Source organism: Choloepus didactylus, chromosome X (assembly GCF_015220235.1).
Source record: "Choloepus didactylus isolate mChoDid1 chromosome X, mChoDid1.pri, whole genome shotgun sequence".
NCBI classification, from domain to species: domain Eukaryota; kingdom Metazoa; phylum Chordata; class Mammalia; order Pilosa; family Megalonychidae; genus Choloepus; species Choloepus didactylus.
The window spans coordinates 148,419,427-148,444,350 of record NC_051334.1 but is presented as its reverse complement, the minus strand read 5'-3'; the positions used below and the strand labels follow the sequence as shown (position 1 = coordinate 148,444,350).

The 24,924-nt window shown below is 37.5% G+C and overlaps 1 protein-coding gene and 1 pseudogene across 1 annotated transcript; one reads left to right on the top strand and one right to left on the bottom strand.

Moving 5' to 3' along the window:
- Nucleotides 1-4,369: 4,369 nt before the first annotated feature.
- On the bottom strand, nt 4,370-5,035 carry LOC119523071 (mitogen-activated protein kinase 6-like). Its single transcript, XM_037821828.1, has one exon. It carries the CDS (start codon nt 5,033-5,035, stop codon nt 4,370-4,372), a length of 666 nt encoding a protein of 221 aa, XP_037677756.1.
- A 1,678-nt stretch (nt 5,036-6,713) lies between these two features.
- LOC119522390 lies at nt 6,714-8,711 on the top strand (annotated as a pseudogene).
- Nucleotides 8,712-24,924: the final 16,213 nt, after the last annotated feature.

Below are 24,924 nucleotides of genomic sequence, written 5' to 3'. Positions count from 1 at the left end.
TTTACAGAAAAATCATGCATGAAACACAGAGTTCCCAAATATACCCCTGTTATTAACACTTTCATTAGTGTGATATATTTCTTAAAATTGATGAGTGAATATTATTACAATTGTACTATTAACTAGAATGCATGGCTTACATTAGCATTCACTTTGTATTGTACAGTCCAATGTTTTTAAAAATATTTTATTCTAGTAACATATATACAACCTAAAATTTCCCCTTTTAACCACATTCAGGTATATATTTCAGTGTTGTTAATTATGTTCACAATGTTGTGCTACCATAACCACCATTCATTACCAAGATATTTCCATTAACTTCCCACTCCCTACCCCTACCCCAACACCAAGTGATCTATATTTGAGATTCTGACTCTATGATTCTGCATATTCTAATTATTTCATAATAGTGAGATCATACATTTGTCCTTTTGTGTCCAGTTTATTTCTCTCAACATGATGTCTTCAAGGTTCATCCATGCTGTTGCATGTATCAAAACCTCATTCCTTTTTACAGCTGAATAATATTTCATTGTTTGTATATACCAATTTTTCTCTAGCTTTCCATTGGTTGATGGACACTTGGGTTCCTTCCATCTCTTGGAAATTGGGAATTAATACTGCTATGAACATCAGCATGCAACTATCTGTTCAAGTCCCTGCTTTCAATTCTTTTGAGTGTATACTTAGAAGTAGGATTACAGGGACATATGGCAATTCTATACTTAATTTTGTGAGGAACTGTCAAACTGTCTTCCACAGGGGCTGCAACATTTTACATTCCCATCAATAATGATGAGTGTTCCTATTTCTCCACATATCTCCAACACTTGTAATTTTCCAGTTTTTAACAATAGCCATTTTAGTGGGTGTGAAATGTTATCCCATTGTAGTTTTGATTTTCATTTCTCTAATGGCTAATGATGTTGAACAACTTCTCATTTGCTGTTAGGCCATCTGTATATCTTCTTTGGAGAAATGTCTACTCAAGTCTTTTGCTCATTTTTAAAATTTAGTTGTGTGTCTTTTTTGTTCAGTTGAAAGATTTCTTTATATCTCCCAGATATTAAATGCTTATAGGTATGTGGTTGACAAATGGTTTCTCCCATTCCATAGATTGATTTTTCACTTTGTGGATAATAACCTTTGATGTGTTAAAGTTTTTAATTTTAATGAAGTGCCAATTATCTATCTTTTTTTTGTTGCTCATGCTTGCGTTATAAAGTCTAAGAAACCATTGCTTAATACGAGGTCCTGAAGATGCTTCCCTGTGTTTTTTTGTAAGAGTTTATAGTTCTGATTGTTGTATTTAGGGCATTGTTACCTTTTGAGGTGAGTTTTGTATATGATGTGAAGTAGAGGTCCACTTTCATTCTTCAGCATATGTACATCTAGTTTTCCCAGCACCATTTATTGAAGAGACTATTCTTTACCATTGAGTGGACTTGATACCCTGTCAAAATCAGTTGGCCATAAATGGGAGGGTTTATTTCTGAACTCTCAATTCCATTCCTTTGGTCTATATGTCTGTCCTTGTGCCAGTATCACAGTATCATGTCTTTTTGTCATGTTTTTTTTTTTTTTTTTTTTTTTTTTTTTTTTTTTTTTTTTGCTGGCCATGTTTTATTTGTCCTTTTTCTTTAAACAGGATAACCAAAGATACAGAGAGTATTCAGTAAAAATAAAATAGATGAAACAAGTTTCTAAGAGACTGTGATGTCACATGCTACATTTAACCTAATTTTATTCATGCTTGCCTTTGGACAGGAAATAGATCATTTATAAAAACATACAGTAAAATCAAAATATGTCTTATCATTTACAAATTTTAAACTACAATAATGAGGTCCTTTAATTACTTCCATGCACAGAAGTCTAACATTACAGTTTGTTTTAAAAAATAAACACAATTAAGACTTCTAGGAGCATTTTATAATAAAGCAATTCTTAATTTTTCTTTGTGGATAGATCAAGCACCTCCAAAATACAAATTCCTATATATAGTGAGCACTTTACTTAAAATGAACACATAAGTAAATTAAGTATGTGGGCAACCTTAGAATAAGCTGACATTAAATATTCAGCTAGGTAGGCAAAAAACCATAGTGCCAAATGGAAAAAAGTGTATTTGTAAATAGATTTCAAAAACTAAGTTAACTTTCTATAATTAAATACAGAAAATATACTGATTTGCTAAAATATATAAGATGTGATGCATTAACACTTCAGTATAAAGAATACATATAAGGACATTTACAAACAGTGAATGAACCTTGAGAATAGTTTACTATAATAAATGCTGGCTAAATAGAAGTGCATATTGTGAAGCACTATGGGTGGTATATGTTTTGCCACATACTTTTGTTACCTTGAGGTAGATAACACATGTGTACCAAATTTGGCATTCATTTTCAGTTGCTGCTGGTGTCATGTGTTTTAAGAAATGTGTACAGTATGAAAAACTTCAAAATGCTCATGAATGAAAAAATGTTTTAGAAAAAAATAGATATTTCTATGCAATTATGTACAATCTCACTGTGTAAATTTCAAAGCAAAATTTTTGTTTCCTGTAAAACAGATCATTGTTCTATGAGAGAATGTTTTTACTTGTTTTAGTGCATTTCTTTTGTCTCTTCCTGCATTGCATTATTTTGCTCTTTTTTTAAAAAAAAAAGTTGTGTGCAAATGACATGCCAGTTAAAGTGAAAACTATCTCGCATGTAGGAAATTTCTGGATTTTAAAAACCAAAAACTAATGAAATCCTTACTAAAATTGCACTATCTTATTCAAGTAAAAATGACTTAAAACACTAGTAATAAAAAAGACAAAACACATTTCATGAACAATACAAAGAGAAATGTCTGCTGAGTGTCTTTAGTTCAGATGTTGAAGAATGCTGCTGTATGTTTCATGAGAAATTTTAGGGGAAGATTTCATAGCATAAAGTGTTAATATGGCCTGTATTGACTTAACTGGTGACCCAACTGGACTGTGAAACTGTGGGATGTCTATGGACCCCAGCTGCTTGATAAAGAGGAACTCCCCATTGTTGTTCAGAAATCCTTCCTCATTTTCTCTTTCCTCAAGCTTCCCACCCACTACTGGCTCAGTTTCTAGCATTTCAGCATCTTCCTTCTTGCTAAAGAACCTGTCCAAGTAACTGGTGTAAGTGTTTTCCCTGCCAACTTGTTCATCCTTCCTTACCTCACAACAAAACTGACTTATAAGAAAACAGTCCTCCCCTCCACTCATAAACTGACCATTTGAAGAAGACTGGTACAAGCCTTCTAATTGAGTCAAATTTGCCATTCCTTTTTCCTCTTTTTCTTGGCTTACTGACTTTGATATCAAATTTTTCCATTCTAGTTGGGACACTGAGCTATTCAAGTCTTTTAATTTATCAACAACATCAGTAGGCTCATGTTGTGAACTAAGTTGAACAGTTCTCACAATAAAGGAATCAAAGTCAAATCCCTGATTCTTTTCCCTTTCTTTTTCAGCCAGTTGCTGGGATGCTTCCTCTCAAGCTATCAGCTATCTGGGCTTTAACCAATCCATTCCTTTCACATTTTGACTTGCTTTTCTTATCAGATTTTTCTTTGATTTGTTCTTTCCAATTGGAAAGATCTATAATAAGCTTGGGTTTATAATAATGATTAACTTCACTCTCACTCCAAACTAAGTTATCTAAATATGATGATGACCTCATTTTGTAGTTACAAGTATGGCTACACTCCAGATCACAATATTTGTTTCATGATGATCTTGGTACTGACAACAAGGCTCAGTAGAGTAACTGGTATCAAAAGCTGGATCCTCCAGATACTTTTCATGATCTCCATCCAAATATTTTTGAGGATCAACTTGTACTTCTTCATCAGTGACATCAGACAGAGCTCTTGGGTCAAGCTGAACTTCCTCAATATCAAAGTTGTTATGTATAGGCCAATCATGCTCTGAAAACTGACAATCATGGTACCTTTCCCAGTTATAAATGTGACTGTGGGTTTCATCCATAAGCAAAAATCATCAACTTCATCTTCAATATGAAAAGGATGACTTGAAATTGGCTTATCCATTGAAAAAGAATATATGCTCATGTAAGGATGGGAGAGTGCTTTTCCTGTTGTCAACCAATCCATGGGTCTAAATGCCAAAATCTGTTCCAGGAAATCCAGTGTTTCTTGACTAATTCCTGGAAGCAGCTAAGTTAAAGGTTTGTGTAGCTCAGTAATGTCATTTCTAATGTAAACTGGAATTATGCTAAGCTCCTAACGATCTTCTTCAAGTACAACAGAAATAGATTCTAAAAGCAGCTGCATCTGTTCAAGTTCATGTGCACCTCAAAGAGAGTTTTACCAGTGATCATTTCAGCAAATATGCAGCCTGCAGCCCACATGTCAATGGCTTTGGTGTAATTATTAGGAGAAAGTAAAGATATGGAGATCTGTACCATTTAGTAACTAATCCTTCAGAAAGATGACCCTTATGGGAATAATGAGGATCCATGATCCATGCAAGACCAAAGTCACCTATCTTCAGGACCAAGTCCTCAGTATTCATGAAAAGATTAGCTGGTTTGAGATCTCTGCACAGTACATTTGCAGAGTGAAAATACTTGAGCCCACATAGCAGCTGATAAATGAAAAGTCTGGCATGCTCCTCCAGTAAAGGTCCCTGTTCCAGCACCTTAGTCAAGTCTGTTGCCATGTACCCCTGAACAATGTAGACACTCTTCAGTTCAGTAAGAGATACCACATTATCTGTTAACTGGCTTCCACTGGGACCAAGAATTTCAAACACTTGCACAATTTTATCATGGCCAAGTATTCTAATAATTTTGATTTCACATAAAGCATGTTTGACACTCTGGAGATCAGTAAGAGCAATTTTCTTGATGGCTACTCTTTTGTTACAGTCATTGCCTACAGCAGAGGAAACCAAGCCATTGCCTCCACAAGCCAATTCCATATACCTAGTGCCCAGATCAAAACCATGAATGTTCACCAGACTTTCAAATTTCTCAGCCATTTTGAAACTGTTACTATTGCCTCTTTGTTTCAAACTGTTGAACTTTTGTAAACAAGGAAGGAAACTGGCATCAAAAGGAAAGGTCTTTCAAAAGGGGAGAAGAAAAATATTTTTTCTTCCACAGCAAGATGGTTTCTTGATGTTCATTGCATATGCCAACCAGGCAGTTGAGTTCCCCTTACATTTAAAGCTCAAAATGCTCTACTCATTCTGAGAATTAAAAAGATTGCAGTACTCATAATTCAAGAAAGGGGCAGCAACTCTGCAGAAATTTAAAGAAAACACTCAAGAAACACAAACAGAATGAAATGACATACTATGCACTCAGATTTACTTGTGCTAAACAATTTAACATTTAGCAAAAATGTAATAAATATGCAGACAACAGCTTCTCTGAACATTCTCCTCACAGATCAGATACATTTAGTGTTGGACTGGTCCTGAGCAGCATCGTTCTAAGGTTCTGGTAAACACTATTTCCATTTTGCTTCTTTTCTTCCTTTGTTTCTATATATTTTAACAGGAAGGTCTGGCGGCTGTTGGTTAACAGAGGTTGTCTTTTGTTAGTGATCAGGTGGCTCCGGCCACCACAATCACAATCAAAGCTACCATCCATCTTACTCCAATACAATGAGACTTCTCTGATTCATCAAGAGAGAGTGGGACCGAAGGACAGCCCCCAGGGTCAGCTTAGGTCTCTGGCTGTGCTGGTGGCAGCAGTGTCTTGGAGGCTCTTGCTTTGCCACAGTCACCGCCATGTAACCCCAACCTGCTAGAGAGCCATGCTGTTTTGATTCTTTTTTTTTTTTTAATAACTTTTAAGCTCAGGAAATGTGGGTCCTCCAACATTGTTTTTTTCCAAGATGGCTTTGGCTATTTCATGCCCCTTTCACTTCCATATAAACTTGATAATTGGCTTTTGCATTTCTGCAAAGAATACTTTGAATATTTTGATTGGGATTGCATTGAATCTGTAAATCACTTTGTGTAGAGTTGACCTGTTAACAATATTTAGTCTTCCAACCATGAGCATGGAATGCCATTGCATTTATTTATGTCTTTGATTTTTTAGCACTGCTTTGTAGTTTTCTGTGTACAAGTACATTATATCCTTGATTAGATTTATTCCAAAATATTTGATTATTTTAGTTGTGGTTGTAAATGGTATTATTTCTTGATTTCCTCTTTAGATTTTTCATTACTAGTGTATAGAAACACCACTGTTTTTGCATGTTGATCTTGTACCCTACCAATTTGTTGAATTCATTTATTAGTTCTAGTAGCTTTGCTGTGGATTTTTCATGATTTCCTGTATATAGGATAATATTCTGCAAATAGGGAAAGTTTCAATTATTCCTTTCCAATTTGCATATCTTTTATTTCTTTCCTTGCCGAATTGCTCTGGTTAGAATTTCTGATACAATGTTGAATAACTGGTGACAGTGGGCTTGTCTTGTTTATTCTTATTCCTGATCTTAGAGGGAAAGCTTTCAGTCTTTCACCATTAAGTAAGATGTTAGTGGAGAAGACTCTCAATGCTGTGAGGCAGGAGGCACTTGTGATCATCTGCAGGATTGGGACTGCTACAGAGGCCAACATGAAGCTAGCAAGAGCAACCATTCCTACTGCTGCTGCCACTGCTGCCCGAGTCAGAACCATTGGGCCACAGCCATCAGCAATGCTGTAAAGGAAGAGGAATGCAGGCAGTAGTTCAGATAGAACCAAAGATTCTGATTTTTCTACAGATATGGAACACACAGACAGTTCAGAGAGTGGCACCTCCAGATGACCTGCCAGAGTTACCTGCTCCTCAGCCAGGCTGAGCCAGAGTTCTCCAGATTCCAGCCCTGAAATTTACAGTCCTTTGTCACTGAAGAACCTGCTTATTCTACCAGGAAAGTGACCCACAGTCAGCAGCAGCCTACCTCAGTGACTCCAAAAAAAAATACCCTCTTCAGCAGACTCATTTATCTGGCTTGGAAACTGAGCAAGTGGTTGATTTTTCATATAGAGAAACTAAAAATACAGGTGATCATGATGAGTCTCCATCTTCAACTCCAACTGGAAATGCACCTTCTTCTGAGTCTGACATAGACATCTCCAGTCCCTACATGTCTCATGATGAGAGCACTGCCAAGGACATGTCCCTGAAGGGCTCAGGCAGTGATCTCTCTCATCACCCCAAATGCCATCACTTCCATGAAAGCTACAATTTCAATATGCAGTGTCCAACATTAGGCTGTAACTCTTTAGGACACCTCTCAGGAAAACATGAGAGACATTTCTCCATCTCAGGGTGCCTGCTGTATCATAACATCTCTGCTGATGAATACAAGGTGAGAGCATAGAGCTGGGATAAGCAGATAGAAGAAAGGATGCTGTCCCACAGGAAAGATGACAAGAGGCATGCAACCAGGCACCAGGCACTGACAGAGAGACAGCTATGATATAAGGAAAAGGGGGCTGAACTCAGGAAGAAAAGAAATTCTGAGCTGAACAAAGAACAGAAAGAGAAATATATGGAACACAGACAGACATATGGGAACACTCAGGAACCTGTCTTGGAAAACCTGACTAGCGAGTATGACTTGGATATTTTCTGAAGAGCACAACCCCAGGCTTCAGAGGATTTGGAGAAATTAAGGCTACAAGGCCAAATCACAGAGGGGAGCAACATGATTAAAACAATTGCCTTTGGCCATTATGTGCTTGACACTGGGTACCATTCTCCCTATCCTGAAGAATATGTACAGCTGGGATGTCTTTACAGGTGTGAATTCTGTTTAAAATATATGAAGTGCCAAATGATACTCTGCCAACACATGGCTAAGTGTGCATGGAAACACCCACTGGGTGATGAGGTGTATTGCAAAGGTTCAATCTCTGTGTTTGAAGTAGATGTCAAGAAGAACAAGATCTACTTCCAAAACCTGTGCCTCTTGGTCGAGCTTTTTCTGGACCACAAGACCTTATATTATGATGTGGAACCCTTCCTGTTCTATCTTATGACAGAGGTGGACAACACTGGCTGTCACCTGATTAGATATTTTTCCAAGGAAAAGAATTCATTCTTCAACTACGATGTATCCTGTATCCTTACAATGCCTCAGTGCATGAGACAAGGCTATGGCAAGATGCTCATTGATTTCAGTTATTTGTTTTCCAAAGTGGAAGAAAAAGTTGGCTCTCCAGAATGTCCACTCTCAGATCTGGGGCTCATAAATTACCACAGTTACTAGAAAGAAGTCCTCCTTTACCTGCATAATTTTCAAGGTAAAGAGATTTCTATCAAAGAAATTAGCCAGGAGACAGCTGTGAATCCTGTAGACATTGTCAGTACTCTGCAAGCCCTTCAAATACTCAAGTATTGGAAAGGAAACACCTAGTTTTAAAGAGACAGGACCTGATTGATGAGTGGATAGCCAAAGAGGTCAAAAGATACAACTCCAATAAAACCATTGATCCAAGTTGTTTAAAATGGCCCCTCCCAAGGACACTTAAAGTGACCTGTCACTTTGAGCTAGCAAACCCCAGCAGTAGGAATCCATACCCTAGGGATCTGTCTGTCATTTCTGTTGCTCTTGTGATTGACAAGTACAGTATCCTTTGGGAAGGCCATCCCCCTCAGGACTGTCCTGGCTCCAACCTTCATGTACACTGCAGACACTGGTTCTGAGGAACTGTTTTGGCCTCAGTGAGGTTGCCTGGATGGTATCTGTGGTAGGCTTGTACAGATCCCTCACAGCACTGATCCAAGGAGTTCTATTATGGTACTGTACCTGTCCAGTCACTGGTTTTCTCCGCCTTTTCTCTAGCCCCAAGATGTTGTGTTGTGTCTTCCAAACTGTTTATAATAGTGCTTCTTGCCACCTGGTACCAGACTTCCATATATAGTTGCCACCACCAGGACCTTTCCAACTACTCTTTACACATGCATTTTGTGGAGGGGCAGGGAAGAGGTAGCACTTCTGAATGTGTCTGTACTGGAAGGGGTCCATTAACTTTAGATTTCATCTAATTTTACATTTTTTCCCTCCAGTTTTATTGAATGGCCTATTTTTGATCCATTACCAGGCTGACCAGAACCATATACTTTTGAAGAGTTTCCCAGGGATTACTTTTGAAGAGTTTCCCAGGGATTACACTGAATGAGATGGAGAGAATTAAGAAGTGGTGATTCTACATTTTGAATTTTATATTTTTAATCTACCTGTGGGCATGAGCAGTGTCTTGGTGGAAGGGAGTCCTGGTAGTAAACATTTTCTTCTCTCTTTACTCCCTGCCCCTTTTTGCATTCCACATGCCAAGAAAATTTCCAGTTCTCCCTTTCATGTCACATGTTAACTGGTTAATTATATTGTAAAATCCTTTTTATCTGAACTAATCTGATAAAGTTCACCTATACTTCCACATAAGTTTCACTGTCCAAATGTACTCAAAGAAGTAGAAAATGATTGGAAATCACTTCCATATCTCAGCCCATGACTCAGCAAGACAGAATGGCTCCCCCTGCCAAAGTTTGCTTCTCATTTCAACAGTGCCTTGCCCTAGGACTAAAATGTATTCTGCCCCTCCAAGAACTCTTCCATTTCCTTTTTGGTATTTGCCACCAACCCCCTAGTTGCTGGTCTCCTATTTTTGGCGTTCAAGTGAAGGAAGAGATGTTCCCTCTAATTTCCCACTGGCCCATTATAACCTGCTATTTTGCAACAGCTTTTGATGTATGATATGTCACCCTACCCAACTTGGTCTCCTACAACATTGCTGTCTTCTTGTGGAGCCCTCACCACAATCCCAAGCTCCGGTCATTTGTGCCTTTCTCTTGTCATCTCTGTAAACTACTTATATTCACTGTAGGTTTGGGGGGTTTGATTTTAAGCATGTTCAGTGACACCCCCTCCAGTTTCAGTGTCACTGTTAAATTTATCCAAAAGCAACTTCAGTAGGGGTTTTCTTGAGGGGTAAAGGCCTTTTACAGAAGCTGAACTGTTCCCCATATATGGTAGAATGTGCTTTTCTATGTATCTACCTTTCAATAAAGCATGTTCTCTGCTCAAAAAAAAAATGTTAGCTGTGGGCTTTTCATATATGCCCTTTATCAGGTGAGGAAGTTTCCTTCTGTTATTAGTTTTCTAAATGCTGTTATCAATAAGTGGTGCTGGGTTTTTTCAAGCTATTATCAATAAGTGGTGCTGGATTTTGTCAAATTCTTTTTCTGTGTCAATTGAGAAGATCATGTGTTTTATTTCTTCATTCTGTTAATATGGTATATTACATTAACTGATTTTCTCTTGTTACCCTTGCATACCTTGGCTATATACAACTTGATCATAGTGTATAACTCTTTTAATGTGCTGTTGAAATTAATTTGCTAGTAATTTGTAGAGAATTTTTTTGTTTTTATTCATTTTTTTAATAATTCAATGTTGATATATTCATATACAATGCAATCATCCAAAATGTACAATTGTTTAGACCACCATGTAGTTGTGTATTCATCACCACAATCGAGTTTTGAGCATTTTCATTACTCCAAAAAAAAATAAAACAATAAAAATAAAAGTAAAAAAGAACACCCAAAACATCCCAGTCCCCCATCCTCCTGATTACTCATTTCATTTTTATCCCCATTTTCTACTCATCTGTCTACACACTGGACATAGGGAATGTGAACTACAAGATTTTCACACCATGTATGCTATAAAGTTATACAATCATGTAAGCTATCTAGTTATACAATCACACTATGTAAGTTATATAGTGATACGATCATTTTCAAGAATCAAGGCTACTGGGTTGCAGTTCAACAGTTTCAGTCATTTCCTTCTAGTGATACCAGTATACTAAAAACTAAAAAAGACTCTATTTGAAATCTCTCAGCCACTAAAACTTTATTTTGTCTCTTTTGTCTTCCCCCTTTTGGTCAAGAATGCTTTCTCAGAACCACAATGCTGGGTCCAGGCTCAACCCCAGGAGTCATATTTCACATTGCAGGGGAGATTTACAACTCTGGGAGTCATGTCCCACATAGGGGAGAGAGCAGTGTGTTTACCTGCTGAGCACATAGGGGAGAGAGCAGTGTGTTTACCTGCTGAGTTGGCTTAGAGAGAGAGGCCACATCTGAGCAACAACTGAGGTTGTCTTGGGATGACTCTTAGGTACAACTATAAGTAGGCTTAGCTCTTCTTTGCAGTAACAAGCGTCATAAGGGCAAGCCCAAAGATCAAAGACTTAGCTTTCTAAACTAGTAGTCCCCAATGCTTGTGAGAATATCAGTAATTCCCCAGGTGGGGAAGTTTAATATTTCCACATTTTTCCCCAGTGCCTCAAAGGGGATTTGCAAATACGTTTTCATTCTCTGCCCAAATTACTCTGAGATGTATCAGGGCTTCACATTAACCTGTATGATTCAACCAGTTCTCACTCCCTATTCAAAGTTCCATGTAATTATGGTGTTTGAATAAACTGACCATACAAGTTAAATTATATAGTGTGCTACAGAATATATATTTTGCTCCAAATAAACATCTCTTCCATTGGTCTCACACAGAAGTTGAAGTTTTAAAACACTGTCAACCTAGTACACAAAGAGCTCAGCATCTCAGAACTTAGAAATAACCATTACAACTCAGGAATAGATGTAACTGATATACAAGCTTACAATCTAGGAACCTTTACCATAAGCCTTCCCCCAATAAACTATACTCTCAGATTCAATTCTAAGACTTTGCACATTATAGTTAGTCCATATTAGTGAGGCATGATAATGCTTGCCTTTTCATTTCTGGTTCATGTCACTCAACATACTATTCTCAAGGTCCATTCAAATAGTTGCACACCTCACAACTTTTATCCTTCTTGTAGCTGCTCAATATTCTGTAGTATGTATACATCACAGTTTGCCATTCCATTCATCAGTTGATGTACACTTAGGCCACCTACATCCATTGTGAATTGTGAATAATGCTGCAGTAAAAACCAGTAGGCAAATGTCCTTTGGGGTCCCTGCTTCCAGTTCTTCCAAGTATATAACCAATAATGCAGTTGCAGGACCATATGGCAACCCAATAATTAGCTTCCTGTGGAACCACTACACTGTCCTCCAGATGGGCTGCACCATTCTATTTCCCCAACAGTGATTAGGTACTTCTCTCTCTCCACATTTACTCCAGCACTTGTATCCCCCTGTTTATTTTTAAACAGTTTTATTCACACACCACATGTTCCATCCTAAGCAATGATTGCCCATATAATCACATAGTTGTGCATTCACCAGCACAATTTATATGAGGACATTTCCATTTCTGAGCTTCCATGGAACCTGGAAGGTGTCCACCCTGTCAGTCAGTACATCATAAGCTGCTTATCCAGATCCACTAAGCTCTCCTGCAAGACCTGAAGAATCTGGTTCATTTCCTGCAGGGCCTGCAGGTGCCTTTCCAAAGAAAACTGCTTGTTCTCTGCTGAACACCTCTGCTCCCTTGGGCAGTGCATCTGTGCTCTGCAAGCAGTCCTCCAGGGTGTTCAACCAGACAGTCTCCAGATCCAGGTAGTGGAGCAGCTACATCCAGCAGGACCACACCTAGGTTTCAGAGGCAAGATATCTTGTTTCCTCTCAGGGTTGGTATCTTTGGTCTAGTCAACATCTTTGGGGATCCTTGACATTTCTGTCAAAACCCAATGTAAACTCTCAGGTGTGCACTGCTACTTCTAAAGCTCTTTAGATATTTCAGGCTGAAGGTCACATCCACTTCCCTTCCATGTTGGTCCTAGAGTTGCAGAAAATGCACCAGGCCCAAGGTGTGTCCCAGGCAAAGCCTGCAACAAGGAAGCCTCCTCAGGCCTCAGGTGCTGCCCACGTCTCCTGTAGGATGCTGCAACCTCTGATTGGCTGCCAGTTCCTGGCCTGTAGAGAATTTTTGCATCTATATTAATAAGGGATATTGGTCAGTAATTTTCTTTTTTCTTTTTTTGAAACCTTTATCCATCTTTGGTATTAGGGTGATATTGGCTTCATAAAATGAGTTAGGGAGTTCCTTCCTCTTCAAATTTTTGGAAGAGTTTTAGCTGGATTAGGGATAATTCTTGAAACATTACGGAAAATTTGCCTGTGAAGCCATCTGCTTCTGGATTTTCCTTTTGTGGGAGGTTTTATATTACTAGCTCAAACCCTTTACTAGTTACTGTTCTGTTGAGATCTTCTATTTTTTCTTGGGTCGGTGTAGTTAGTTTGTGTGTTTCTAGGAGTTGGTATACTTTGTCCATATTATCTAATTTGTTGGCATATTTGTTCATAGTGTCCTCTTATAATCCTTTATTTTCTGTGGGTTTGTTGGCTTTTATTTCTTATTTTAATAATTTGCATATTCTTTCTTCTTTTCTTTGTCACTCTAGCTAAAGGTTTGCTAATTTTATTGATCCTTTCAAAGAACCAACTTTTGGTTTTGTTGATTCTACTGATTTTTATTCTCTATTTCATTTATCTCTGCCGTAATATTTGTCATTTCCTTTTTCTCCTGGATTTGGGTTTAGTTTGCTCTTCTTTTCCTAGATTCTCCAGTTGTGAAGTTAGGTCTATGATTTCAATCTTTCTTCTTTTTTAATGTAAGTGTGTAGAACTACAAATTTCCCTTTCAGCACTGCCTTCACTGCATCCCTTAAGTTGTGGTAGGTTGGGGTTTTGTTTTGAATCTTCTTAGACCCATTAGTTCTTTAAAAGAACATTTTTAAATTTCCACATATCTGTGAATTTTCCAGTTCTCACTCTGTTACTGAATTCTAACCTTGTTCCATTGCAGTCAGAGAAGATACATTGTATGATTTCAGTATTTTTACATTTATTGAAACTAGTTTTTTGACTTAATATATGATCTCTTTTGGAATATGATCCATGTTCACTAGAGAAGAATTGGTATTTTGCTGCTGTTAGGTGAAGGGTTTTATATACATCTGCTTGGTCTAGATTATTCAAGTCTGTTCTATCTGATATTAGAATAGTTAAACCATCTCTCTTTTGGTTACTACTTTCATGGTGTATTTTTTTCTATCCTTTTACTTTCAACTTACTTATTTATTTGAATTTCAACCTACTTATGTTTTTAAATTTAAGGTAAACAGGACTTTCTTATATTTTGCTATATAGTCTTTGTAAGCCTTTCTTGTTCCTCAATTCTTCTGTTAATGATTATGTTCATATTTATTTGCATTTATGTATTGTACTACCTTGAGTCTCTTCTCATTCCTTTCCAGATATGTTTTTTCATATATTTTCTTTCTGGTTACCATGGGGTTAAATTTTAACACACTAAATATATAACACTAATATTTGATTTGATACCAACTTGACTTAAAAGCCTATGCATACACTGTTCCTCCATCCCCTACCATTTTTTAATTGTCACAAGTTATATCTTTGTACATTTATATCCAAAACAATAGATTTATCATTACTTCTTGTGCATTTTCATTTTATCAACTGTAGTAAATAAGAAGTGGAGTTAGATACCAAAATATTCAATACTATAGTACTGGCATTTTTAATTACCCATATGGTTACTGTTAACAGAGATCTTTATTTCTTTATGGTGTTTTGAACCACTGTCTAGTGTCCTTTCCATTCAGTCTGAAGACATCCTTTTATCCTTGATTGTTTGGCAGGTCTAGTGGTGATGTTCTCCCTCAGCTTTTTTTAATCTGGGAATGTCTTCATCTCTTTCTCACATTTTTGCAGAAGATTCTTTCCAGATATATGATTCTTGGTTGGCAATTATTTTATCTCAGTCTTTTAAGTATTTTAACCCACTATTTTCTTGCCTCCATGGTTTCTGATGAGAAATTGGAAGTTAATCTAATTGGGGTTCCCTTGTGCATAATACATTGCCTTTGTCTTGCAACTTTCAGAACTCTTGAATTAATCACTATGTTATAGGGTGTATTTTTCTCCAAGAGTATCCTGTTTGGTATTCTCTGTGCTAATTGGATGTGCCTATTCATATCTTTTGCTAAGTTTGGGATAGTTCTGTCATTATTTCTTTGAATATTATTTCTGCCCCTTTTCTCTTTCTCCTTCTGGGATCGCATAATGCACATATTGGTACACTTGTTGGTGTCCAAGAGGTTTCTTAGGCTCTGTTTGCTCTTTATATTCTTTTTCTTCTTTCTGCTTCTCGGCATGATTTATTCAATTTTCTTGTCTTTGAGTTCACTGACTTTTTCTTCTGTCATCTCTAATGTGCTGTTGAAACCATCCTGGGAATTTGTTGTTTCTGTTGTTATGATCTTCAACTCTAATATTTCTTTTTGGTTCCTGTTGAGAATCTCAAAAAGATTTTCATATTGTTCATTCATTGTTTTCCTCATATCCTTTATTTATTTCTCTATGTTTTCCTTGAGCATACTGAGGCTCATTTTTTAAAAATTCTTTGTCCAGAAAAGACTGCTTCTCTTTGTCGATGGTTTCTGAATTTTTATCCTCTTCCTTTGGATCAACCATCATTATCTGTTTCTGTATTTGTCTCATAATCTTTTGTGGTACACTGTACATTTAAATATTTTAAAGTATAAACTTTGGGATCTATTCCCTGAGATTTCTGTTCCTTCAGTTTGTGCCCAGTTAGTGATATGATAGAGATTTCCTTAGTGCCAGGAGCTATCCAAAACAAGGAAATCACATTTCATGGTCTTTGCAAATTGGCTCTGCTTTGGCCATTGGTTTCATTCTGGGATTAGCACTCCTTTACAGAGGATCAGATTGACAAAAATGCAAAGTACAAGGTCCTCTCTGTCTTATCAGAGTCTGCTGGGAGCCATGGAGCCTGATTCTTTTTCTAGGCTTGCACTTGCTTGTGGCCTTAGGTATTTCCAATTTACACTTTACAGGAGTTGGAATGCCCTACTATCCCTTTGAAATAGATTTTTTAATTAAATTAAGTTTTACTGTGATATATTCACACACCATATAATCATCCATGGTATATAATCAACTGTTCACAGTACCATCATATAGCCACGACTTCAGCACCCCAGTCTATCCCTGACCACTCTCTTTGCACCAGAAAGAATCAGAATGAGAACAGGAAATAAAAGCAAAAAAGAGCACCCAAATCATCCCCCCATCTCACCCCATTCTCCATTCAATCTTTGTCCCCATTCTTCTACTCATCCATCCATACACTGGATAAAGGGTGTGTGATCCTCAAGGTTTTCACAATCACAGTGTCACCCCTTGTATGCTACACAATTATACAATCATCTTCAAGAGTCAAGGCTACTGGGTTGGAGTTTGATAATTTCAGGTATTTACTTTTAGCTATACCAATACATTAAAACCTAAAAAGTATTATCTATATAGTGCATAAGAGTGTCCACCAGAGTGACCTCTCATCTCCATTTGAAATCTCTCAGCCACTGAAGCTTTATTTTGCGTCATTTCACATCCCCCTTTTGGTCAAGAAGATATTATCAATCCGATGATGCCAGGTCCAGATTCATCCCTGGGAGTAACATCCGGCATGGCCAGGTAGATTTACACCCCTGGGAATCAGGTCCCACATAGCGGGGAGGGCAGTGAGTTCACCTGAGGAGGTGGCTTAGCTAGAGAGAGAGGGCCACATCTGAGCAACAAAGAGGCACTCAGGGGGAGACACTTAGGCACAATTATAAGCAGGTTTAACCACTCCTCTGCAGTGACAAGCTTCATAAGTGCAAGCCCCAAGACAGAGGGCTCAGCATACCAAGCCATCAGTCCTCAATGTTGTGAGAACATCAGAGACAGCTAACCTAAAATAACTACTTTACTTCCAACATGTTCGTACTCTACCCCAAGAAAATATAAAGACTATAACCCAGCAAAAGGATAAGAAAGACAGATACCTAAGATAGCAACATTTCTGTGAACTTGTTCCTACCATCCCCACCAGAAATTAACAAACCACAGCCATTGCTGGGCACTCCCAGAATGCTAAATTTACCCATGATAACTTATCTGTTCTTATTAGATTATCATTACCCCTTCACTAATTGCTCTCTATTGCTAGGTCCCCTACATTCTACATTATAAACCATTTATTTTACATTTTTCAATGTTCACATTGTTGGTAGCATATATTTCTCTTTTTGTGCCTGGCTTATTTTGCTCAGCATTATGTCTTCAAGGTTCATCCGTGTTGTCATATGTTTCATGACATCATTCCTTCTTACTGCCCAAACAGATTTTTATTCTCTTCTAGCTGCTCCATTTTATGACAATGCTCATAGTCCTTTGTCCTTGGCAATTTCATCCTAATTTTTTCTTACACTGCTTTAGCTGTCTGCAAGGTGCTTCTCTGACTTCAGGACAAATTCCAGGAGGGTGAGCCAGTCTTTAGGCATCCAAGGATAGATTGGCACTGACACAGGGCACCCCAGTGTGCACATAGGTGTTACTCTGCTCCCTTTGGTACAGGGCCAGGAACACACATAGGGATCTCAGGCTAGCTCAGCACCAACCCAGGGCAGGGTTAGGTGAGGAGCTAGTGAGGACACAAGATTTACCTACCATTTTTCATGTTGCTTTTTCTTAATTTGCCACTTGCCCAATTACTGAAGCCCTTTAACTCTTTTCCTGAGTTTTGAGGAATATGGCCCTGTCAGTTATTGCTAGTTGTTCAAAGATTCTTTGGTGAATGGCATTGCATTGTGGACATAGAACCTGGTCCTTATGACATCCATTTTTTGGTATTTTTTATATAAGTTTCAATCTAGTCATGAGCAATGCTTGTTTGTTACCCATATAAGATTGAAAAGGCTATAAAATTTTATTGCTTGGTGTGGGGATTTATACATGTCAATTTCACCAAGTTCCTGTTCATTGTGTAGTTCAAATTTTTGTAAGTTTACTCTTTTTGTCTCCTTGTTCTATTTCTTATGGTGAGAGGTATGTTAAAATCTCCCACTACCGTATTGTATTGTATGACATTATTTTTCTTTTTATCATTTTTTTCTTATTGCTAAAAAAAACAATTTTTCTTGTGGTAATCAATATGTTCAAGTGCTGACTGTGGTGATAAATGTACAACTTTATGATGATACCATGAACAACTGATTGTACACTGTGGATAAATGTATGGTATGTGAATATAACTCTATAATATTGTAGGAAAATATATACATAGGAGTAAAAGTGTTGGAGAAAACATGGTGAGAGGGATGATGCCTCACCAATATGGACTAACTACAATGTGTAAACTCAGAATTGAATCTTAGAACATAGCCTAACATGGACATAATAATTGTAATAGTCCCTAGATTGTAAGCTCTTACAGCAGTTAACTCTATCCCTGAATTGTAATGCCTGTCTCTAAACTTTGAGATGCTGATCCCCTAGCGTATAACCTGATTGGTCTCTGGAACAATGCATATCTCTGAGACACCTGAAACTCAGAGCTAGAGCTCAGCAGATATGAATGTCAGTATTAGTGCATACAGCCACTGTCAAAAAAAAAAAAAAAAAAAAAGCTGAAAAAGAGCCCAGACTTCAATTAGTGATATGAATGAAGCAGGTCTGGTTAAGACCAGGGCAAGCCAGGCCAAAAAGTAAAGGTTGAAACTGATTGTGATTTAAAACTTCAACTTCCATATGAGACCAAGGGAAGAGATATCTATTTGGTACAGGATCTAAATTTTCTAAACAGTACAACTCTACAGTCGATTTGTCCAAACACCACAATTGCATGGAACTTTGAATAGAAAGTGAGATACAGCAGGTTAGTATAGGCTGGAGTGAAATAGTGACACATCCCAGAGTAATTTGGGCAGATAATAAAAAATATATTTACAGCCTCCCCCTCCCCAGCCCCGAGGATCTGGGGGAAGGTGCGGATGTGTTGGACATCCTCACCTGGACTGGTGTTGATGTTGTCACAAATGTTGGGACTGGCAGTTTGATATGCTGAGCCCTCGATCATGGGACTTGCCCTTATGAAGCTCATTACTGCAAAGGAGAGTCTAAACTTGCATGTAATTGTGCCTAAGAGTCTCCCCCTGAGTACCTCTTTGTTGCTTAGATGTGGCCCTCTCTCTCTAACTGAGCCATCTCGACAGGTGAACTCGCTGCCCTCCCCCCTATGTGGGACCCGACTCCCAGGGTTGTAAATCTCCCTGGCAAGGCATAATATGACTCCTGGGGATGAATGTGGACCCAGCATTGTGGGACTGAGAGTATCTTCTTGACCAAAAGGGGGATGCAAAATGAGACAAAATAGTTTCAGTGGCTGAAAGATTTCAAATGGAGTTGAGAGCTCACTCTGGTGGACATTCTTATGCACTATATAGATAACACCTCTTAGGTTTTAATGTATTAGAATAGCTAGAAGTAAATACCTGAAACTACCAAACTCCAACCCAGCAGTCTGGACTCCTGAAGACAATTATATAATAATGTAGATTACAAGGGGTGACAGTGTGATTGTGAAGACCTTGTGGATCACACCCCCTTTATCTAGTGTATGGATGAGTAGAAAAATGGGGATAAAAACTAAAGGACAAATGGGGTGGGATGGGGGGATGATTTAGGTGTTCTTTTTTGACTTTTATTTTTTATTCTTGTTCTGGTTCTTTCTGACGTAAGGAAAATGTTCAGAGATAGATTGTGGTGATGAACGCATAACTATGTTATCATACTGTGGACAGTGGATTGTATACCATGTGTGCCAGTTTGAATGTATTATGTCCCCCAGAAAAAGCCATATTCTTTGATGCAATCTTGTGGGGCAGACATAATAGTGGGGATTAAGTTGGAACTTTTGGATTAGGTTGTTTGCATGGAGACGTGCCCCACCCAACTGTAGATGATAACTGATGGGATATTTCCATGGAGGCGTGGCCCCACCCATTCAGGGTGGGCCTTGATCAGTGGAGCCATATAAATGAGCTGACTCAAAGAGAAGGAACTCAGTGCAGCTGTGAGTGACGTTTTGAAGAGGAGCAAGCTTGCTAGAGAAGAACGTCCTGGGAGAAAGCCATTTTGAAACCAGAACTTTGGAGCAGACGCCAGCCACGTGCCTTCCCAGCTAACAGAGGTTTTCCGGTTGGACACTTTATGGCCTTAAGACTGTAACTGTGTAGTCAAATAAACCCCCTTTTTATAAAAGCCAATCCATTTCTGGTGCTTTGCATTCTGGCAGCATTAGCAAACTAGAACACCATGGATGATTGTATGGTGTGTGAATGTATTTCAATAAAACTGAATTTAATGAAAAAAAATAGAATTGAAAACCTAAAAAAAAAAAAAAAACTCCCACTACAATTGTGAATTTGTCCATTTCTCTGTGTAATTACTCATTTGTTTCTTCATATATTTTTAGGCTACATTTTAAATTTCATGCAATGTAATGATTATTATCACCTGGTGAAATGCTCACTTTGTTAATATAAAATTAATCCTCTTTATACTTAATGATGTTTTTTAACCTTAAAGTGTACTTTTCTAATATACATATTGCTGACCCACCTTTCACTTTGAGTCTTATACTTTTATCCATTGCTTTGCTTTCAACCATTATATTGTCAAATGTTTTAGGCATGTCTTTTGTTAATATAATAAAGCTGTTTTTTGAGAAATCTTTTTGTATCTGTCTTTCAACCTAATAGTGTAGTAATTTTTATTTATTGTGATTAGTAATTTACATGGATTTATGTCTACCATCTTTTTTATTTCAAAATATGTTTTCATGCAATTTTATTGAGATATATTCACATATCATAAAATCATCCAACATGTACAGTTGTTCACAGTATCATCATATAGAAGGACATTCAACACCACAATCAATTTTTTTAACATTTTCATTACTTCAAGAAATAAAAACAAAAATAAGGATAAAATATAAATAAAAGTAAAAAAGAACACTCAAAATATCTCATACCCCCCCATTATTCATTTACTTTTTTCCCTCTTTTTTCTACATGTGTCCATACAGCAGATAAAGAGAGTGTGGTCCACAAGGTTTTCACAACCATACAGTCATCCCAAATAAGGTATACAGTTATATGACCATCTCCAGGAATCAAGGATACTGGATTGCAGCTTAACAGTTTCAGGTATTTCCTTCTAGCTATTCTAATACACAAAAAACTAAAAAGGGATATGTATATACTCCATAAGAATAACATCCAGAAAGAACTCTTGGCTCCATTTGAAATCTCTCAGCCACTGAAACTTTATTTTATTTCATTTCTCTTCCCCAGTTTGGTCAAGAAACCTTTCTCAATCCCATGATGCCAGGTCCAGTTTCATCCATGGGAGTCATGTCCCATGTTGCCATGGAGATTTAGAGCCCTGGGAGTCATGCCCCATGTAGGGGAGAGGACAGTGAGTTTATCTGCAGCATTGGCTTAGAGAGAGAGGCCACATCTGAGCCATGAAAGAGGTTCTCTGGGGGTGAATCTTAGACAGTTATAAGTAGACTTAGCCTCTCCTTTGCAGTAACAAGGTCCCTAAGAGCAAGCCCAAAGATTGAGGATTGGCCTACTACAATGGCAGTCCCCAGTCTTGGGAGAATATCAGGAATTCCCCAGCTGAGGAAGTTTAATATTTCCAACTTTTCCCCAGTCCCTCAAGGGGGCTTTGCAAAAACTTTTATTTTCTGCACAAAATACTCTGGGATATATTGGCATTTCATGCTAACCTGTACAAACCAACCAGATCTCACCCCTACTCAAGGTTCCATGTAATTATGGTGTTTGAGTAAGCTGACCATACAAATTACATTATAAAACTTGTTGCAGAAAATATAGATTTTCCAAATAAACATCTCTTCCTTTGGTCTCACACAGAAGTTGAAGTTTTAAAACACAGTTAAAAGTTTGTTATTGCAAAGAAGAGGCTAAGCCTACTTAAAATTGTGACTAAGAGTCTCCTCCAGAGAACCTCCTGTTGATCAGATGTGGCCCTCTCTCTCTCTCTAAACCCATGCATTAGGTGAATGCACTGCCTTTCCCACTATGTGAGACATGACTCCCAGGGATGAGCCTGGACCCAGCATTGTGGGATTGACAAAATTTTCTTGACCAAAAGGGGTAAGTGAAATATAACAAAATAAAGTTTCAGTGGCTGAGAGATTTCAAATGGAGTCAAGATGTCACTCCAGAGGGCACTCTTATGCACTATATAGGTATCCCTTTTTAGTTTTTAGTGTATAGGAATAGTTTGAAGGTAAAATCAGAAACTGTCAAACTGCATCCCCATAGGCTTGATTCTTGAAGATGATTGCATGATTATGTAGCTTACATGGTGTGACTGTGTGATTGTGAAAACCTTGTGACTCCCACTCCCTTTATCCAGCATATGGAGAGATGAATAGAAAAATTTGGAAAAAAAACAAATTAAAAGTAGGATGGTATGGCATGATGGAATGTTTTGGGTGCTCTTTTTTTACTTTTATTTTTTATTCTTTTGGAATAAGGAAAATGTTCAAAAATTGTTTCTGGTTATGAATGCACACCTGTATGATGGTACTCTGAATAATTTTACACTGTGGATGATTGTAGGGCATGTGAACATATCTCAATAAAACTGCATTTAAAAAACAGTCAATATTATCCTTTTCCCTTTAGTACTTTAGTCCTAACCAAGTTCTCTTTGTTTATATCTCTAATTAAAGTCTGATCTCTTTTTTTCAGCTTCTTTAACATTTGCTGTATGGGGTAATGCTGACATCCATAGCTGCTGAATTCTGGCTCTGAGTCTGAGGTGTCACACAGATAACCAAAGTTCCAGGGACTGACCAGGTTATACACAAACAGCTCATCATCTCAGAATGCAGAAATAACTACTCCAATTCATGAATAGATGTGACTGCTGTAAGAATTTACAATCTAGGAACCTTTACAATAAGCCTTCCCCTGATAACTTATGCTCTCAGATTCAATTCTCAGAGTTTTCACATTATAGTTAGTCCATATTCGTGAGGTGTTATAATGGTTTTCTTTTCAGTTCTGGATTATTGCATTCAACCTACTTTCTTCATGGTCCATTCACCTAGTTGTGTACCTCACAACTTCATTTTGTCTTGCTGTTGTTCATTATTTTGTTGTATTTATACACCACAGTTCACCATTCCATTTATCAGTTGATGTCCCCTTAGGCCACTTAGATCCATTGTGATTCATGAATACTGCCACCATAAACACTAGTAGGCAATGTCCATTCATGTCTGTGCTTTCAGTTCTTCCAAGTATGTACCCAATAATGTGGTTGCTGCTCCATAGATAATTTCCTGGGGAACCACCACACTGTCCTCCAGATTGGTTGTCCCATTCTTCTTCCATACCAACAGTGAATAGTTGCATCTCTCTCTCCACATTTTCTCCAGTGCTTATATCCCTCTGCTTATTTTTTAAACAGTTTTATTCACACATCCTGAAATCCATTCAAACTGAACAATGATTCCTGATATATCACATAACTATGTATTCACCACCACAATCTATATGAGGACATTTCTGTTTCTTCCAAAAAGAAAGAGGAAAAGGAGAAAAAAAAGAAGAATAAAAATGTAAAAGAAGAAAAATTAAAATAAAATAAAACACAATGAAAAGGACAAACAACAACACCACAACCAGGAATCCCATATCACTCCCTTATATTCCCCTCTTATAGACATTTAGCTTTGGTATATTGTGTTTGTTGCAATTTATGGAATCATCTTACAATGTTACCATTAACTATAGACTCTAGTTTGCATTGATTGTATTATTCCCCTAAACCACCCAATTTTCAACACCTTGTAATGTTGACATTCATTTGTTCTCCCTCTGTGAAAAATATTCTTGTGTTTGTATATTTAGTCACCATCATGGACCACTCTAGGTTTTGCTAAGTTATACAATCCCAGTCTTTATCTTCTATCTTTCCTTCTGGCATCTTACATGCCCCAAGCACTTCATTTTCCACCATGCTCACACTTATCTTTGTTCGAAGTTCTTAAAATATTGTGCTACCATCACACAGTATTATGCTGTCCATTTCTGGATCTGTACAATCAATCCTGCTGAAACTTATGTATTCATTCAGTATCAAATGCCCATTTTCTAACTTCTATCTCCTGACAACCTGTGTTTTCAACTTTAACTCTCAAATTTCACTCTTCAATATTAATTCATATTGGTGAGTCCATAAGGACCTTTTGTTTCTGGCTAATTTCACTCACTGCAATGTTTACTGTCTATCATTTTGTCTTTTGGGTTTTAAATGTCATATCTTATTTTTTCCCTCTCCTCTATTTTACTCTTACTGATAGTCCTCATTGCTTCTCTTTTCTCCAAACTTCTCTCTCCTTTATTTTCCCATATGCCTGTAGTGCTCCCTTTAGTATATCTTGTAGTGCAAGTCTCTTGTTCACAAATTCTCTCAGTGTCTGTTTGTCAGAAAATACTTTAAACTTGCCCTCATTTTTGAAGGACAGTTTTCCCAGATATAAATTCTTGGTTGACAGTTTTCTCTTTCAGTATCTTAAATATATCATACCACTGCCTTCTCACCTCCATGGTTTCTACTGAGAAATCCACAAATAGTCTTATCAAGCTTCCCTTATATGTGATGAATCACTTTTCTCTTGCTGCTTTCAGAATTCTCTTTTTGTCTTTGACATTTGATAATCTGATTATTATGTGTATTGGAGTAGGTCTATTCAGATCTATTCTGCTTGGGGTATGCTGCACTTCTTGGATCTGCAATTTTATGTCTTTCATAAGAGATGGGAAATTTTCAGTGATTATTTCCTCCATTAGTATTTCTGCCCCTTTTCCATTCTCTTCTCTTTCTGGGACACCCATTACATGTATATTCATGTGCTTCATGTTGTTCAATTCCCTGAGACACTGCTCATATTTTTTCCATTCTTTTCCCCATT

Coding starts and splice junctions, on each gene's coding strand:
- LOC119523071 (XM_037821828.1), bottom strand. CDS start 5,035: ATGGCTGAGAAATTTGAAAGTCTGGTGAACATTCATGGTTTTGATCTG.